This window comes from Podarcis liolepis (assembly GCF_965112155.1).
Source record: "Podarcis liolepis genome assembly, chromosome: W".
Classification (NCBI taxonomy): domain Eukaryota; kingdom Metazoa; phylum Chordata; class Lepidosauria; order Squamata; family Lacertidae; genus Podarcis; species Podarcis liolepis.
In genome coordinates, this window is record NC_139568.1 from 1,462,943 (window position 1) to 1,482,067 (window position 19,125).

Genomic DNA, 19,125 nt, shown 5'->3' on the forward strand with positions numbered 1-19,125 from the left:
AGATGTGTGCTTTGTCGCCGGGTGTCTGAAGTGGAATTTACGATGTTATGCTACACGATTAAAGACTGTTGAAGATAAGAGAACGGCTTGCGTGTGTTCTGATTTATTACCCACACACTGCAATCGCTTCTGACCGCTGTGTTCACTCTGCTAAACCGGCCAAAGAGGCAGGAGGACGTTTGGATCGGCACAGACAGCTTGCAGTCGCAGCGAAAGTGTGCCGGACTCCATTTTGGCCCTCTTGGCCGCCATAGTCAACTCCAAAAGTGCGGTCAAGAAACCCTGCTTGCCAAAGAACAATTGAACGCACCCTTGAAGCTCCTTTGCAGCCGTGTCTTTACCTTGACACCACGTATGATGCTAGATGTGGGGCCTGCGGCCCTGTCAAGATTCCCCACCTCTGCTCTATCTAGCCAGGCTGATGTTTTCAAATGGGGGTTAAAGCTGTGAAGCAGTTTGGATGCATGACTGGACTTGACTGTGGGCATTTCATTGTGCTGTGTCCCAGAGCCTTAAGGATGGGGTGGCCTAGGAACCTAAGCCACCAGGTGTATAAAAGTGAGGTCCACTCCAGCCAAGAGCGAAAGAAAACCACCAAGCAGCCCTGCTCCCCAACAATGTCCCCCAAAGAGGATACGGATCGTCTCGGGAATGCTGGTGTCCAGGCACTCAATTCTCTCCTGCAGCTCGTCCTGCGTGCCCGGGGTCTGGAAGAGGTCCTGTCAGGAAAAAGCACCAAGGCAAAAGCCAGCTCCAGATGGCTGGAATGCAAAACAGGATGTTGTGGTTTCTCACTGTACTGTTGGAGAAAAGGTGGAGCCTATTCTCTGTACTGAGCACCGGATGTTAGCTCAGAGTGTCATCTGACCTGTGCTGGAAGTACAGGGGAGGAGTTGAGACTCTTCTAATGGAGTCTGAAGGGTGCAGTCACATTTCTATGTACTGTTGAGTGACAGGAATAAAACATGTAGAAAGGACTCCTGTCTGTCTCATTTCTCCTCCCTGGGAGAATGCAGGGAGGGAGAGAGAAGCAGAGAAGCAGAGGGTGTGTTCTTCTCACGACTAATGAGAAGAATCGCCGGGTTTGTTTACCTAGCCTGCCGGAGGTCGCAGACGGACGGTAAGCACAGTATCTCGCTCAATTGCCTCGGGGGAGGCCAGGTACCTCTGCCTGTGAGCTTAAGATACTAACATATGATATGGCAGCCTTCGGATGGTTTCGATTCATCGGACATCTGCATGAGAGGCTGGTGGAATGTCCTCCTCTGCTCCAAGGAGGAAGAGAGGCGTCTGACAGAAGCCAGAGGCTGAACAGACCCAGAGGAAGGTGTTTTCCAAGCAACGAAAGCTCAAGGTATGCTGCTCTGCTTTTCGGGCTAAAAGTGTGAACGCAGGTTGATTAATTCTTTGGTTCACTTCACGGGAGCTCTGCGTTTTGGAAAAACAAAAGCTCCGGGAGGAAAAGGCCTGCAGCTCAGAGGCTGAAGCCTGCATTCCACAAATTCCTGTGGTTAAAGATAAGAGGTCCTAAATGCACTGTTGCTAAGTAACGGAAAGTTGGAAAGTTACTGGCAAAGGGGCTGGACTGTGAGTGTGAGCCTGGGAAAGCGAAACAAAACCAGGGAATGTTTTGGCTACAAGTTTACGTGCCCTTGGAAGGGACTTTCCATAGCAGCCAGAGTTCAGCTGCCAGGTGCAAAAGAGCGTAAACAACTTGCAGTTTGCCTGCCTGAGTGAGAAAGGAAAAAACAACTGTTGGATTTTACAGCTTGCTGGAAAGTGAGAGAGGCTTGGCTTCAAAATGGATGCCAAGAAAAGGGGAGCCCTGCCTTGCCCACCTCCCTTAACCAGAGACAGTTATTCATCATGGTCTGGATGGATAACTACCCCAGAAAGGGTGAGCCAAGATGATGCTGGCCAAGTTCCTAAGAGCTCATCGAAAGCTGAGGAGAGCTTTGACCCCAGAGGGGAGAGTGCAGGAACTGTGGCTGTTGGAACTGTTGGTGTTCCTGAACAAGGTGCAATGGGTGTTGCTGACAGGGGGAGGGAAGAACAGAGTTCTAATTCCCCCACTGCTGATGCTACTAGGGAGCATGGTGTAGCATTGAGTGCTGTCCGATGCTACAATTGTGGACAGACTGGGCATCTACAGCGAAACTGTAAGAAGCCGCGCCAGTCAAGAGGAGCAAAGAGCAGCTCTACGAAGCCTGAGGCGTCAGGCAAAAGCCGTACCAAGTGCCAGGTGAAACCTGCAAAGGCTATGATGGCGAAAGGAACCACACCAGATGTAGGGAACTCATTCATAATCGACACGGGCGCGACCGTCCATATGTGCCCACACAGAGGATTATTTTCGACGTTGAAGAAGCAAAGCTTCGCTGTGAAACAGGCCAACGGTCAAGAGTTGGAAGCGACCGGAATTGGAACTGTGTATCTTGAGAGTCTGAACTTGACTATAAGTAATGTTTACCTGGTTCCAGAACTGAAATTTAATCTGCTGAGTGTGTCGCTGTTGGCATTTTTGCAGTATGGTAACGCTGCAGAGAGCTTGCTGGGGAGATCATGCATTAAAAAGAAAGGACTCAAAAATAACTTAAAGAAGGTTTTAATAAGAAAAACAAAAACTCCATTTACTCTAAATATATTAACAAACAAACATGACCCAACCACCAACCCATCCCCCAGGGTAATGGGAGAGCTAGGTGCTGCTCCTTATATACTCTACCCAAATGCTGACACGCCTTAATCAAATACAACTCAGCAGCACCTGCTATGTTTCACAGCTGTAAAGCTGGGTCTCGTTATCTTGCTCTGGCCCTTGCTCCGGCCCCTTAAAGACATACACATGGAGTGGAACAATGATGAACCTTTACATTTAAAGTAACCATTCAACATTTCCCCTGCGGTTCATCATTGTGGAACAAAAACATAAAGCATACTTTGTACATGTTTTTCATGTGTAACCTTTGGAAGTGCTTTAGTAAAAATGTCCGCAATTTGATTGTCACCTGGAACATATTTAAATACAACCATTTCATCAGCAATTAGTTTCTTTACAAATTCTAAACGTAATCTTAAGACTCTAGTGCGCTGCGTGTTGGTCTCTGAACACAGGATAGCAAGTCCACTCTGGGAATCAAGGTAAACTTTTACTGGTAGTGTTACTTGCATCTGTAGGTCTGCGAATACTTGCAGATACCATTCTACATCACGAGTGGCCTGAACGCATGCACATAATTCACTCTCTGCTGTGGAGAGACAAATAATGGTTTGTGTCTGGGACTTCCATTCAAATGGACAACCGTTATAACAAAACACCATACCAGACACACCCCTGCAATTATTTTGTTCCACTGCATGAGATGCATCGCAGAAAATTTCAAACCCTTTGTCAATACTTGATGTAAACTGCAACCTATAATGTTTGGTATGTTTAAGGTACATTACTACTCTCTTAAGAGCAGAGAAACATTGCATAGTGGGCTTTTCCACAAATTGATGCATCTTTTAACAAAAGCTTAACTGTTTCATATTTTACACTTGGTGAATAGCACAAATCATAATCTTCACCTGGAATTTGTTGAAAACCTCTAGCAACTAGTCTTGCCTTGTACCTTACAACTTCATTTTTGTCATTCATTTTAACTCTATAAACCCATTTTGAATCAATAAGTCTCATATCTGGGGTTTGTGGTACGAGAGACCAAGTGTTATGCTCTTTTAAAGAAGCTATCTCAGAGTTCATAGCTTTATACCAATTTACAGCTTGGTGCTTAGGTAAATTCTGAACATCATTGTAGCTTTTTGGCTCAAAAATCACCTTATTGGCATACACAGTATTAAAATGTTCATCTGCGAAACGTTGTGGCTTCTGCCTCTTTCTATCTGAACGTCTCAGTCCGGAAGGAGAGCCAGACTCCTCAGATTTAATGGGACTAAGTGAACCACTAGTTTCAGGTTGTAAATCATCATTGTCAGACTGAAGAGGTGCCTGTAGGCTAAGCTCACGGTCAGAAAACTCAAGAGAATCTAACCTCCCCTCGGGTGCCTGCGACTTTAAATCAAACAAATTATCAGATTCAACAGGCTTTTTGTCTTTTCCCATTAATTCAGAAGCACCATTTCCTCCTGCTGCTGCTGCTGCTTCCTCTTCTTCCTCAGTATCATTTATACCATCAGTATCTTGGAAAACAGCAACCCTATTCCAATTTACAGTTTGTATCATGCTTCTGGTAATATGAAATTTGCCAGTTGCTGGTATGTAAATTCTGTACGCCCCCTGCTGGTAGCCCATTAATTTTCCCTGAACACTACGTTCACCCAATTTCTGCTTAGCAGGATAATGCATAATTACATCTGAACCCCAAATACGTAGGTATTTCAGATTAGGGCGTTTTTTAAACAACTTCTCATAGGGGGTGACATCTAAACCAGAATGATAACTGCGATTTCTAACATAACAAAAGGCATGGAGCGCTTCAGCCCAAAACGCTTTGGGCAGATTAGCATCGTGTAGATAAGTTTTAACCCCTGCCTGCAAGTCACGCTGCACAACTTCAACAAGCCCATTTTGCCAGGGACTTCGGGGGCAAGATAACTGATGAGTAGTCCCCTGCGCTTCCAGGAATTTCTCAAAATCCTCAGAAACAAATTCCCCGCCCCGGTCAGAAAACAGGTTCTTAATAGGTTTGTTAAAGTGCGTTTTTACCCAGTTGCAAAAAACCTTGTACTTCTCAAATGCTTGGGACTTCTCAGCTATTGCATAAGTCCAACAATATCTACTATATTGGTCTATCAGCATAAGCCAGTACTTAGAACCTCCTAATGATGGTGGGAGTGGCCCAACTAAATCACAATGTACACGCTCAAATGGCTCAGTTACTTTCCTATCTGAGCACCTACCCTTTCGTGCAACCTTAATCTTATTCTTGCAACAGGATAGACATTGCATAAAGAATTTGCATGGTTTTAAGTTGAGGCCATTGACAATATTCTTTGTCTTAATTACATCAGCAAAATTCAGGTGTCCCAGAATTCTGTGCGCCTCGTGGACACACCCAGAATGTGGCCTTACATTCCTCAACCCCTGGCTTAACTGTGCTGCTCTGCAATTTATATGCGATTGGGAGTAGGTGCGAAAATATAGTCTATATAATCCATCAGATTCCCGGGCATACAATAGACGTTTGTTCCCCTCGAAAAACTCACACATAGACTTTAAGAAACGCACAGTTATGCCTTGACGAGCAAAGCACCTTACTGACAATAAATTGTCCACTGACGGGCAGTAAATGCAGTTTGCTATTGTAATGTTTAAAGAGTCAAGTTTAACGGTACCCCTGCCAAGCGACTGCAGGACTTGTGAATTGGCTAAATGTACATTACCAATTTCCTCTTCGAAAGAAATAAACAAGCTTCGATCATTGCAGATATTTTGCGATGCTCCTGAGTCGATAACAAAAGACTTCCACTTGGCATCTTTAATTCTTTTACGATCTTTAGAGCGAGCGTGAAAAGCTCGCGGCTCGTTTCTGTCTCTACTATACGATGCCGGCTGCTGGGCTGACGACCGTGATTGACGAACAGAAACAGGCTTGGGAGTACTTTGCTTTCTTTTGGATCTGCAGTCCCTTGCAAAATGTCCTTGCTTATTGCAGAACCAACAACGCTTTGCAGCTTTAAATGCAGTTGTATCACCACACGTTTGCATATGGCGTTCCTCATTCTTTCTGGAAACAGGAGTGCTTATGGCACAAGCCTCCCTTCTATCCAACTCGCCCATTAATCTTGCCGTTACCCCTTCCACAGTTAATTGTGCTGGTGGAACGGCAGATATCTGGCTAGCTATACCATCAAAGTCCTCATTAAGGGAACAAAGGATGATAAAAACATACTGAATATCAGGTATCTCCATGTCCCTTCGAATTAACTCGCCGCGTATTGCCTCCAGACGTCTCAAGTGTGCTGCCAAATCACCACCAGGCTGCAACTTCGTCTGGAACAACTGCTTGAAAAACGTCAATGCAGACGCTGACTCTTTTCTAACATGCACTGCTGCAAGACTGTCCCACATTTCCTTGGCAGTTTTCTTATTTCTTATATAGACTACTTGCTGGTCGCTGACTGCCAAATTAATTATCGCCCTGGCTTTTGCATCTCCTTTCGACCAAGCATTAGTTACAGGGTCAGGAGGGTCATCAGTTACATAGGTCCATACTTCTCGAGAGGTCAAAAGCGCCTCCACCCGAAAAGACCATAAACTATAGTTCTCATCTGTTAGCTGTGGGAAGACCAGAGCCTTCTCAGCTTCAGGAACCCGGTCAACCATTCTGGAACTCTTCCAGACCCACAAAAACTACGCTAACAGGAGAAGGAGTTTTCAAACCTTTCTCAGAGTCCAAACATATGCAGTCATCCACTCAGCAGCTGGGCCCATAACCAAAGATGTTGGCTTTTTTGCAGTATGGTAACGCTGCAGAGAGCTTGCTGGGGAGATCATGCATTAAAAAGAAAGGACTCAAAAATAACTTAAAGAAGGTTTTAATAAGAAAAACAAAAACTCCATTTACTCTAAATATATTAACAAACAAACATGACCCAACCACCAACCCATCCCCCAGGGTAATGGGAGAGCTAGGTGCTGCTCCTTATATACTCTACCCAAATGCTGACACGCCTTAATCAAATACAACTCAGCAGCACCTGCTATGTTTCACAGCTGTAAAGCTGGGTCTCGTTATCTTGCTCTGGCCCTTGCTCCGGCCCCTTAAAGACATACACATGGAGTGGAACAATGATGAACCTTTACATTTAAAGTAACCATTCAACAGTCGCAGATTGCAAAGAAAGGACTGAAACTGACCTATGATGCTAAAAGCTGCAAGATATACAAAGATGGAGAACTGTTTCTTACTGCCAAAGAGAAAGATGGACTGTATTTGTTGACTTTTGATCAAAGTGATTACATGAAATGTAATTCTTCTGTTTCTAACGAAATCTCTCTTGCAGGTGTGACCAAGAGCGCCCGGAAGGTGCCGAAGGTCGACAGGGCATTTCAGCGGGTGTATGCTGATGTGATTGGTCCTCTAGAACCATTTAGAGGCGGTGCAAAATATTACCTTTTGTGTGTGGATTGTTTCACTAATTATTCTTGGGTTTATATGATGGAGAAACCGCAAGAAACTTTAGAAAAGTTTCAGGAGTTTTGTGACAAGGTTAAAAATATGCATGATGATAACATTGATTGTCTTTTCACAGATGACAAACAAGTTTTTATGTTACAGAAGTTTCAGAAGTTCCTGGATGGAAAAGGGATAGACCACAAAGTTGCTGTTTCGCAAGAAGCGTGGAACAGGGGGGTCTGTGTGAGAGTGAACAAAGAATTGCAAAAGGGGATGCATGCGCAATTGCTGAGTTCACATTTGCCACATGATTATTGGGCCGAATCGCTAGCATCCTATCTTCATGTGTGGTTGAGAAAAGTCTCAACAGAGTTGGGATGTTCTCCTTTTGAGAAGCTGTTCAATAGAAAACCTTCTGTTGCCTATTTTAAGGTTTTCGGGTCTCATGTGAGAACAGAAGCTCCAGGTGGAGTAAAGAATGCCAGAGGCATTTTTGTGGGTTATGAAAAAGGTCTCTACAGAGTAATTTTGTCTGAATCTGGTCAGGTGATTCTCACAAAGTTCCTAGAGAGTGCTCCGGAACAAGAGCGAGTTGTAGAACAAACATTTCCCACAGGTGACAATTCAGATGATGATGATGATGATTTTTCTGATGTCACAGATTACAGTGGTACTGATGAAGATGACACTGATAGCTCAGAGAGTTCAGTTGTAACAGTCATTGAGAGAAAATCTCACACAATGGATAGACCTTCACAGGTGAAGGAAGAACCACTGATAGCTACTGGTTCTCAACAGAGTCCAGAGGTTGAACCACTGAGCACAGAGGATCAGAACCTCATACGCAGGTCTGAGAGAGTTACAAAGGGTGTACCACCCAAGAGGTACTCAAAAGAGTTTGCTAACCTAGCTGTTGCATGTGTTGCTATTGTTAACAACTCAAAGCAGGTTAAAGCAGTGTCTAAGTCAGAGACAAAGACACAACAGAGAGTAGCTAACCAAGGTAATGCAGAAGCACTCATTCCTTGGAAGCCAGACAACCAGAGAGGTACACTGGTGAAACCAGTGGTGGGGAGTTCCAAGGGTGGAACTGAAACAACAGGGGACTGTTATATGCATAACAACTGTTAGTTCTCTTCTCTGGATCATGTTTTGCCTATTGATGCTTTTGGGGGAGGTTGTCAGGAAAAAGCACCAAGGCAAAAGCCAGCTCCAGATGGCTGGAATGCAAAACAGGATGTTGTGGTTTCTCACTGTAGTGTTGGAGAAAAGGTGGAGCCTATTCTCTGTACTGAGCACCGGATGTTAGCTCAGAGTGTCATCTGACCTGTGCTGGAAGTACAGGGGAGGAGTTGAGACTCTTCTAATGGAGTCTGAAGGGTGCAGTCACATTTCTATGTACTGTTGAGTGACAGGAATAAAACATGTAGAAAGGACTCCTGTCTGTCTCATTTCTCCTCCCTGGGAGAATGCAGGGAGGGAGAGAGAAGCAGAGAATGTGTTCTTCTCACGACTAATGAGAAGAATCGCCGGGTTTGTTTACCTAGCCTGCCAGAGGTTGCAGACGGACGGTAAGCACAGTATCTCGCTCAATTGCCTCGGGGGAGGCCAGGTACCTCTGCCTGTGAGCAGAAGATACTGGAAGAGGTCCTCCTGAAGCAGAGTATCACCCATGCGTTCGGAGGGGATGAGGTACATCCTGGATAGCATGCAGAACAATCCAGCCCTGGGGTGCATAATGTGAGGTCGAGGAATGCCACAATGGAGAGAAGCCCCTCCCCAAGAGAGCTGGCACAAGGGCTGAGAATTGTATCCCGCCTGCTTTCCACAGTAGCATTCCTACTTCCCTTCTCCTGATTTGGGGCAATGGGAGAGTGAACTCATTCCCCGCTTCTTCTAGTGGCGAGTCTCAGAGAGCCGCTTTGCTAGGGAGAGGCAGACAATGGTTGGGAACACTTGGGTTCTTCTGAGCCGCTCTAAGGAAGACCGTATGCTGGATGTCCCACCCGCTGCCGCTCCACCAAGGTGCCACTATACTCACAGCAGGAGTTTGTAAGAGCGAGTTGGTAGCTAAGATATAAATCAATTGGGATGTTTGGAACCTGCACACCCCAAAACTGGTACTGGATTCCAGCCCACACCCATCCTTTCAATGGTACCGTCCCCCTCAGCTCACCTGGTGGCAGGCATTCTTGAAGAGGTGGTCCACCAAAAGCCAGATCTCCTTGGCCGCTCAGTGGAGTCATCACCATCCTGGGGTACGATATCCAGAAACTGCTTCTCCTGGAGGTCCAATGACAAGCGGGACTGGCATGAGAGCCTGGCAGAATGTGTGCCTGTATGCATTCTTTCCTTGCTCCAGCTGGGTGGACAAGTCTTGCCCTCTGAGGCCACAACTAGGGCTGTGCGATAGCTGGCTTTCAACACGGTGATCTATCACTAGCTAAACATTGCAATACACCAATATAGCACGATGTCTGAAATAAGATGGAGCTATGTAGAGGCATTGGCTGGCTTCACGGTTTCCCCCGCATTTTGATTTTTGCTGCCCCCTGCAGGAGGGCAGGGGAAAGCTGAACTGGCAGAATCCACAGGGGCTGCAGGAATCTCGAGAAGCATTGTCTGGCTTCACAGTTTCCCCCCACATGGTGTTTTTTGCATAGTACACACACACATCATGATTCGCAATATATTGCCAGGTCAGAAATTATGAAACCAGTCTCACTATCTAGACTTCAAGCTGATTTGAAAATATATCTATATTGACATATCGCCTGGCCCTAGCCACAGCAAGCATCTTAAGGGGGAAAACAAAAAACAAATTGCTTGCACCCCAAATCCAAGCTCCCCCTCCCCTATTAATATACAGCTCGTAATCCTCCCACTCCGGATGTGCAGTTCACCCAAAAGCTTACTAAATATGCAGCTGTGGACATGGGGTTTGGCTAGAGAGCCAGTGTGGTGTAGTGGTTAAGAGCGGTAGTCTCGTAATCTGGGGAACCGGGTTCGCGTCTTCGCTCCTCCACATGCAGCTGCTGGGTGTGTGGGAATGTTCTGGGGTGCAGGAGGGGATATATTGACTAATTATATCCTTATCCAACTTGTGCTAACAAGTTTCCAAAATATCAGCAGAGTTTGTCCATTAAACTTTAATTAGTTTAATGTTAAGTAAACGTCCAGTGCGCTTCCAACGCCATAAATCTTATCTCAGCAGAGAATTTCGTGCAGCGGTTGAAGAAGGCAGGAGAGTCAGTACCTTTCAATGAAGAATCCTGGAGCAAGCACTTTGGAACTCAGGAAAAAACTTTATTTACAAAAGAAAAACCCTGGCGATAAAGCACACATGCTTTTATCTCCAGCATAAAGAAAACTTTACTCTAAACTTAACTCATGTTAGCAAACACGCCCATGGCCACAAACTGAGTCTGCGAGTCAGGGACTTCCGGAGGCGGTGCCATCACAATGGCGGATTCCCTCTAGTCTGGAAGGAATTGCTCCTCGGAAATCGGGTCTTGCCGCTACGGCGAAGCGGGGACCCCATCGAAAACCACAGGCGGGTGAAGCCTGTGACCGTGGGACTCGGTGGGCACCTTCAGCGCACTCCCAATTTGCAAGGGAACCCTGCAAGGGGCTCCGGAGCAAAACGGGGGTTTGACGCGGTGCTGAGAGTCGATCGCTACTTCTGTGGAGTGAAGCCGCGCAGCTGTTGCCGGAGAGCCCTGACCTTTTTTCCTGGGACAATTCGGCTATTAAACAACAACCTGTGAGTAGGTCAAGCTTTAAGATTCGAAGTTAAAAGAAAAAGAAGGACTAATTTGGCACCGAAGCGGCAAGGTGTAAACAGGAAGTCCACCTTCCGTTTTGTATATAGAGCAAAGCAAAGACTGACTAAGCTAAGACCGGGAGAGGTGCGCTAAAAGTCTCAAGCCCAAACGTCAAATAATAAAGAACTCCCTCCCTGAATTGAGAGGGGAGGGAAGAAGGGAAAGTATTTTCTGTTTGTTAAAAATAAGAGAGGAAGGAAAAGAAGGAAGGGATATAAGACCACCACTCAATCCCTGGGAACGGATTGCCAAGATTAATAGAACGGTCGTTCTGAGAACCGCACTATTTATGGACAATGTAACTTCTTGGACAGCCAACTCTGCATGTGAGATACTTTGGACTAGAAATTGTTATTAACTTTGCTGTAGGGGGCCTCTTGAAGAGCTGGGAAGTTACTTTATTGCGCTATTTCTGACTGTTACTGTATCCCCCTAGAGGCTCACTGAAATTGTTACAATTGGTTGGGGAATTTTCCACTTCTAACTAGCTAGGGAATTTTCCACTGCAAAACAAGCTTGACTGTGGGAGCGACCTTGATTCGTTGATAAAGTGTTATGGAGGAAAGGACAACAAGATCGGGCAAAGTTAGAATTCAACAGACCAGCGCAGCACTGCAACAGCACAGAGCATCTGCATCTGGCCCTCCTGTTCCACAAGGGGAAGACCCGGCACAAGCGGGGGTAAAAGGTATGACATCGGAAGAAGGATTTACTTCAGTTTTAAGTAAAATTTATGAAACCTTAGATAAATTAAGCAAACAAGTTACTGAAGCGACAAATAAAATTGACCAGAACACCATAAGCATTAACAATTTGGGGCAGAAGGTAAATTCAAATACAGAATCTATTGAAAAATTGCTGTAAGAATCTGCATTAAATCAAAAGACAGCTGAGGAAGCAAAAGAAAAAGCAGTGGCTGCAGAGGAAAAGATAACACCAATATGTAAACAGCTTGGAGACCACCAGTCACAGCTTGGGGCCCACCAGGCACTTTTGTCTATGATCGAATTGAAGGAGAAACAGACCAATTTGAGAGTCAGGGCGATACCTGAACTTGAGAAAGACAACCTAAGTGACTTTTTGACACAGGAATTTGCAGACTTTTGGAAACTGGATGACAAGCAAGACTTTAAGATAGTAAAAGCTTTCAGACTAGGAAGAGGAGGGAGAAAGAACAGGGTGAGAGACTGTCTGATCACCCTTCGATCAAAAGAGGAGAGAGATAAAATATTGAGCCTGCATTACCAGAATACTCTGACAATACACGAATCAAGAGTGGAGATATTTAAGGATATTCCGAAACATCTTTTGGACCTTAGGTCTAACTACGGAGATTTGGTGACACTGTTGAAAGGTAATAGAACCATCTTTAGGTGGGAATTCCCCCAAGGCCTATCTTTTACCTTTAAAGGTAAAAAGTTTAAAATAAGATCAGTGGAAGAGAAAGAAAAATTTCTGAGAGATCACGAAGAAGACCTGCAAAAGGGAGTGGAAGAAGATCCAAGGGCCTTACGACCAGGAACATCAGACAAAGTACCACCACCCTTGGGATTGGACAAGTTACAGAAAGTGATACCACCATCAGAACAAGAGGAGTTACTGGGAGCAGTTGGAGGAAAATAATTTAAATACACCATGTCTCTGCAACTACTAAGCTGGAACATTCATGGACTTAATTCCCCGGAGAAAAGGAAGAAAGTTTTTTATTTATTGAAAAAGGAACAATTGGACTTAATTTGCCTACAGGAAACACATGTGATAAGGCTACACAGGAAAATATTGATCAATAAGAGACTGGGCCAAGAATTTATTTCATCGGACAAGGTTAAAAAGCGAGGAGTAGTTATCTATGCAAAAGAGAGCCTATCACCAAAATTTGTTTTTAAAGATGAGCAAGGAAGATTTATAGCAGTTGGAATTCAAACACAAGGAGAAAAATTTCTGATAGTAGGAGTATATGCACCGAATGAGGGGAAATCTGAATTCTATAAGAAGTTGCATGAGACTTTGTTGGACTATATGGACTACAACATTATTTTGATGAGAGATATGAATGGAGTGGTGTCAGAGCTGCCCTAGGTCCCAGCTCACAAAGGACCAACGCCAGTTCGTTGTTATATACAAAGGTCTTTATTGAAGTTCATTTTCGTTTACACAGCCGCAGCGTGCAGCTCTACGTCTGAAACTCTAGACCGCTGAAGCTCCGTCTGAATCTCCTCCCCCCCAGACACCAGTTTAAGACTCTAGCCTTGCTCCACCTCTTCCTCTGCTCTTTCCTCCTCTGGGTCCGCCTGTCAGCTGGGGTCTCGCCCTTCCTAGACTCTTCTGACGCTGAGTCCCCTGAGTCTTCTCCCTGCCTCCGGCGGGCTTTAGGACCTGGTTCCCAATCCGGGCTTTCTGCTGTCCCGCGCGCCTGTACATTTGAACTTGGCGCGCGCGCCCAGCCGGCAACCTTCCTCCTGACCGTTACACTGCTCCTGTCACTGCTTCCCCCTTCGGGTAGGCTAGCTGGACTTGACCTCCCCTCCGTTCCCCCACTCTCCGATAGAGGCGTGGTCAGTCTCGACTCATCTTCTCTCCCTGCTGGAGGAGACGCTGGCCCTGACACCTGGGACCCTTTCCCCCCCACTACGTTCTGGTGGGGAAGCTGGCCCTGATCTCCAGCTGCTGCTTTGGGAGTCCCCGCTTGCCCTGACCATCTACGCCTCCTTCTGGGAATCTTCTGATTCGCTGGAGAAGCTCATGGAATCTCTCGGGTCACTGCTATACCCCCCTACGCTGCCCTCCGATTCTTCCCCTTCGCTCTCCATTTCCTCTCTCCCCTGTGCCTCTGTTCCTGAGGCCCTGACAAGTGGTATCGACAAACATGGAGTCACTAAGGATGGTAGACTACCAAAAACTTTTTTTGAATTGACTGACAATATGGATTTGATTGATATTTGGAGAATTAGGAATCCCTTGGGTAGAGAGGGAACCTTCTTTTCTGAAGCCCAAAAGACATGGACAAGAATTGACCAAATCTGGATAACTAGAGGAATGGCACCCAAGACTCGAAAGGTAGAGATTTGCCCTAAGATGTGCTCCGACCATAATGCCGTGAAAATGGAGATGAAACTAACACCAACCGGTTCCTTCAGATGGAGGATGAATGACATCTTGTTTAGAGATCAAGAGGTTATTAAGAAGGCCCAAAAAACCTTGAGAGACTATTTTGAGATAAATTTGAACACTACCGTGGAAAAAAAGAGTAATCTGGGATGCAAGTAAAGCAGTTATGAGGGGGTTTCTGATTCAACAGAATTCATTAAAGAAGAGAGCTCAAAATGAGAAAAAAGAAAAAAAATGGAAAAAATAAAAGAGGGCGAGAAGAAATTGAGAGTGAAACCTAATTCACAAGAGATCCTGAGAGAAATAAAATTACATCAAGTGCAATATATGAAGGTGATGAATCAGGAAATTGAATGGAAAATTAAACAAATGAGACAAAGGACTTTTGAATCGGCAAATAAATGTGGGAAACTGCTAGCTTGGCAGATGAAAAAAAGACAAAAGTTAAACACTATTGCTAATTTAGAGGTGGATGGAAAGAACTTTCAGAATCCAGTGGAAATTAGCAAATGTTTCCAGAGGTATTTTAAACAATTATATACACAAGGGCCCCAGAAAGAATCTGACATAGACCAGTTTTTGAAAACAAATGGATTGCAAAAGATTTCTCAAGAAAATAAGATAATGTTGAACTATAAAATTACGGAACAGGAGGTAGAAGGTGCCATTCAGAATATGCAGTTGGGAAAATCTCCAGGGCCGGATGGCTTAACCTCAAAATACTATAGAACTTTGAAGGACTGGATAATTCAACCACTAAAGGAGGTTTGCAATGAAATTTTGGAGGGGAAAAAGCGCCAGAGTCGTGGAAAGAAGCATATATTACACTTATACCGAAAACTGAGTCCGAAAAAACACAACTTAAGAACTACCGACCCATATCCCTGTTAAATGTGGATTACAAAATATTTGCTGACATTCTGGCTAAAAGGCTAAAAAAAAGTACTAGGGGAAGAGATACATAAGGATCAAGCTGGCTTTCTCCCAGGCAGACACTTGTCTGACAATATGAGGAATATAATTAACATTTTGGAGAAGTTGCAAGAGGACATTAACACCAAAGCAGTTTTAATCTTTGTGGACGCCGATAAAGCCTTTGATAATATTTCTTGGAGTTTTATGAAGAAAAATCTTCAGGGGATGGGGGTCGGTCAAGGGTTTGAAAATGGTATAAGTGCAATTTACTCAGAACAAAAGGCTAAATTAATAGTTAACAATGTGGTGACAGAGGAATTTAAGATAGAGAAAGGGACACGACATGGCTGTCCGATTTCCCCACTACTCTTTATTTCAGTCCTGGAGGTTCTGTTAAATATGATTAGAAGGGACCATCTGATTAAGGGTATAAAGGTCGGAGCTAAACAATATAAATTGAAAGCCTTTGCAGATCACTTAGTATTGACATTACAGGAGCCAGAATCTAGTACTAAAAGAGTATTAGAACTGATCCAAGAATTTGGTCATGTGGCAGGATTCAAGTTGAATAAGTTAAAAACTAAATAAAAAAATTCCTTCCAGTAGCACCTTAAAGACCAACTAAGTTAGTTCTTGGTATGAGCTTTCGTGTGCATGCACACTTCTTCAGATACACTGAAACAGAAGTTGCCAGATCCTTCTATATAGTGAGAAGGTGGGGAGAGGTGTTACTCAGAAGGGTGGTGGGAATGGGAGATAGGCAGATAGCTGGGAGAGCCTGTTGACGACTCTTAACGACTGTAATAGGTCTTACAGGAAAAGGCAAGGGGTGAGAAGGTGAGAAATGGTATAGTCATGTATAGTGAGATAAGAATCCAATGTCTTTGTTCAGCCCAGGTTTTTCCATTGTTTTAAGTTTGGTAATGAGTTGTAATTCAGCAGCTTCTCTTTCCAGTCTGTTTCTGAAATTCCTTTGTAGTAAAACAGCTACTTTGAGATCTTGTATAGAATGTCCTGGGAGATTGAAGTGTTCTCCTACTGGTTTCTCTGTTTTGTGATTCTTGATGTCAGATTTATGTTCGTTTATTCTTTGACGTAAGGTTTGGCCTGTTTGTCCAATATAGAGAGCTGAAGGACACTGTTGGCATTTGATGGCATACACAATGTTAGACGATGAGCAATTAAATAGTCCCGAGATGGTATGTGTGATGTTGTTGGGGCCAGTAATGGTGTTGTCCGGATGTATGTGGCAGCAAAGTTACACCCGGACAACGGTCTCTAAGGAACGTTTAGTTGAATCTGCCATTGTCACAACTTTAGGGGTTTGCAAATGCCTGCAATTCTGCAAACGGACACTAGATGGCGCCACCAGGTGGTGAGATGCACCACTGTCGATCAACCAGCGTAGATTGCTGCCTTGGCCACGCCCTTGCATCAACGCCATTGCTGAAGCCATGTGCTGTGTGCTGTGGGAGTAGCCACGACCTCCTCCTCTTCTTCGACGTCCCCTGGAACTCCTTGTCTGGTAACTAGGGGTAACGGCCTTGGTGCTGTCTTGACCAGGTTCACGTGTGCAGTTCCTGATTAAATGGGAAGAGGAACCACAGCGAAAACCGTGTCTAACTGCAAAAGCATTTACTGTGTTCTCAAACTCAGCATCCCCACTCTTAGGAACAGCACAACTCCCCTTTGAAGACAAACCTCTTTCTCTTTGCCTTTTATTCTGTTCATCTGCAAGCCGAGAAGAAATGTATTCAAGGGTTAATTCAGCTGAAGGCATAGCTTCCAAAGTTAAAGCTAGAATCTCATAGTGTCAGGGAACTGACATCGGAGCGAGAGGCGAAGGGGAGGCTCCCAGATGATGCTGGCGAAGGACCCAGCAGCAGGGGGAGAAACAGCTCAGTAGAGGGGGAAGCCAATCAGCGCAACACCAGGGATAAAGGGGGGCAGATGGGGGAATTGGAGAGAGGGCTCCAGGACTCTTCACTGGACATCAGTGAGGAGAGCCCAGGTCCTCCGCTACCCACGCCTTCCCTGCTCAGAAGACTCCCGCGCAGTGAGAGGAGGAGGAGACTGGGTGTCAAACAACTTTTATGCTGGAAGGTTCAAGAAACGCCCACTGACGGATTCTGCCAGTGACTGAGGCAGCCACGATGAGAAGGGGCTGTGCAGTCAGAAAGCTTTAACAAGGCAAATTAACCGAGAAAGGCACCAGTAACTCATACCTATTACAGCAATCCGTCAGTCCCTGAAAGTTGCTCGTGCGCAGCAGCAGGCAGGTAGCATCATGAGCAAGACTGGAGGAGCGAACGCCCAGGAGGGAGCAGCTGGAGGGCAAACTCTGGTGGAGAGGAACCGAGAGTTGGAGCAGCATGTGGCCATCCTGACGGCACGGCTGGACGAAAGGCGGTCTCAAGATGCACAGGTCAGGCCCACCCCCATAGCAAGGAAGGTACCGGGACTGGTGCACAAATTTGGAGGGAACCCGCAGGAATATAGTGCGTTCCGAATGGAAATAGAGTACGCCTTGAAACTGCAGGATGACGATTTTGCAGACAATGGGGCGAAGGTGGCATATGTCGTGGGTCACCTGCAAGATGGGGCCAGGGAATGGATCAGGCCCCTTATGGCAACGCAGAATGCCGCCATGCAAGACCTGAGGAAATTCTTTCAGGCGATGGACGCAATGTTTTCCAGTGATGTACAACAAAGTGTGAGTAAGCGGGAACTGATGAACTGTAAACTGGGGAACCAGTCAGTTAGAGACTACTGGTCGTGCTTTGCGATGATAGTTCACCGCCTCGGGTGGCAACTGGACTCTGAACCCATACAAATGTTATTCGAGGAGGGGTTATCCCCTACAGTGAAGGATGAGCTTTCCCGCGCACCCTGCCTGCAGGGGATGGACCAGCTGACCAAGGCTGTGCTTGCGATTGGCGTACGGCAGGAAGCGCGGGCCCAGGAGAGGCGGGAAGGGAGAGAGCAACGTTGCCATGACTACCGCATTCCTGAGATACCAAAGCAGCCTTCCCCGCCAGCGGAGCCAATGGAAATAGATGGGGCACGCGCGGGGGAAGTTTCAAACACCAGCGAAGGGCGCAAAAAGGAGGGAAAAGATTGAAAAACCACCAAGAAGTGTTTCCTTTGCCAGTGGCCAGGACATTTTGCCAGAGCCTGCCCTCAAAGAAAGGCCTGGCAAGGAATGGTGGGAGCCGCAGGGGGGGAGGAGGAGGTGGTAAAGGAACAGGGAACAGGGAAACGGGAACGCTTGGCTGCCACTCAAGGGGCACAGCAGCCAGGCCAGTAAAAGTGCCCCAACCAGACCCCCCCAAGGCGGCAATAGCCATCAAAGTGGTGCTAGAACTCTCGAACGGGCACCCAGTCAAGGTGAAAGGGATGCTGGATTCAGGCAGCTCATGTAATTTCTTCAGCAAAGACTTTGCATTAGAGCAGTGTTTCCCAACCTTTTTTGGGCAAAGGCACACTTGTTTAATGAAAAAAATCTCACGGCACACCACCATTACAGCCCCGTGACGTCAGCGCGCAGTCATGGTAGTGGTCGACCTACTGACAAAAATGTGCCACTTTATAGCTTGCTCGCATCCACCTCCCCCCCAGGACCCCCTCCACCCCTGGACCGACCTGTGGAATCAACTTTGTCCCCTTCGGCGGTCACCATCTTCTGTGGATTCGAAACCCGCTTCCCACCCGCTCTTATACCTGCCAACTGGGTGGTCCTCCCCGTCTGATTCTTCTTCTTCGGAAAAAACCTCTCCTCCCTCCTCATCGGAGTCAGAAAATCCCTCAAACCCCTCTTCATCATCTGTGGGTCCAAATTGCTCCTCCCAGAACCTCTCTAGGGGTTTGGGTTTGTCCAGGAACCGGTGGTGGAATACCTCCACCAGATAGCTGTCATTGAAGGCTTCCGTGGGAACCCACGTGTTTTCGGACCCGGGTTCTCCCTCCCAAGCTACCAAATACTCCACCTGGCGCCCTCGCCACCTTGAGTCCAGTATTTCCGTGGCCCTGTGATGGTGTTCCCTTTCTTCTACCTGCGGGTGTGTTGTGACTTCTCCCTTTTGCCCCTGGAATCCCCGCCCCTCCCTATGCGGTGAGAGCAGGGACCTGTGGAAAACCGGGTGTATTTTCATGCTATC

The 19,125-nt window shown here is 46.0% G+C and overlaps 1 protein-coding gene across 1 annotated transcript in view; it reads right to left on the reverse strand.

Moving 5' to 3' along the window:
• Positions 1-536: 536 nt before the first annotated feature.
• The window catches only part of LOC310697805 (inositol polyphosphate 5-phosphatase OCRL-like), a gene marked incomplete at both ends in the record, with an annotated part of 505,852 nt that continues 487,263 nt past the window's right edge, over positions 537-19,125 (reverse strand). The window contains 3 exon segments of the mRNA XM_083484436.1: positions 537-719; positions 9,298-9,347; positions 9,350-9,404. Of these exon segments, the coding sequence (XP_083340562.1) occupies positions 537-719; positions 9,298-9,347; positions 9,350-9,404 (288 nt within the window).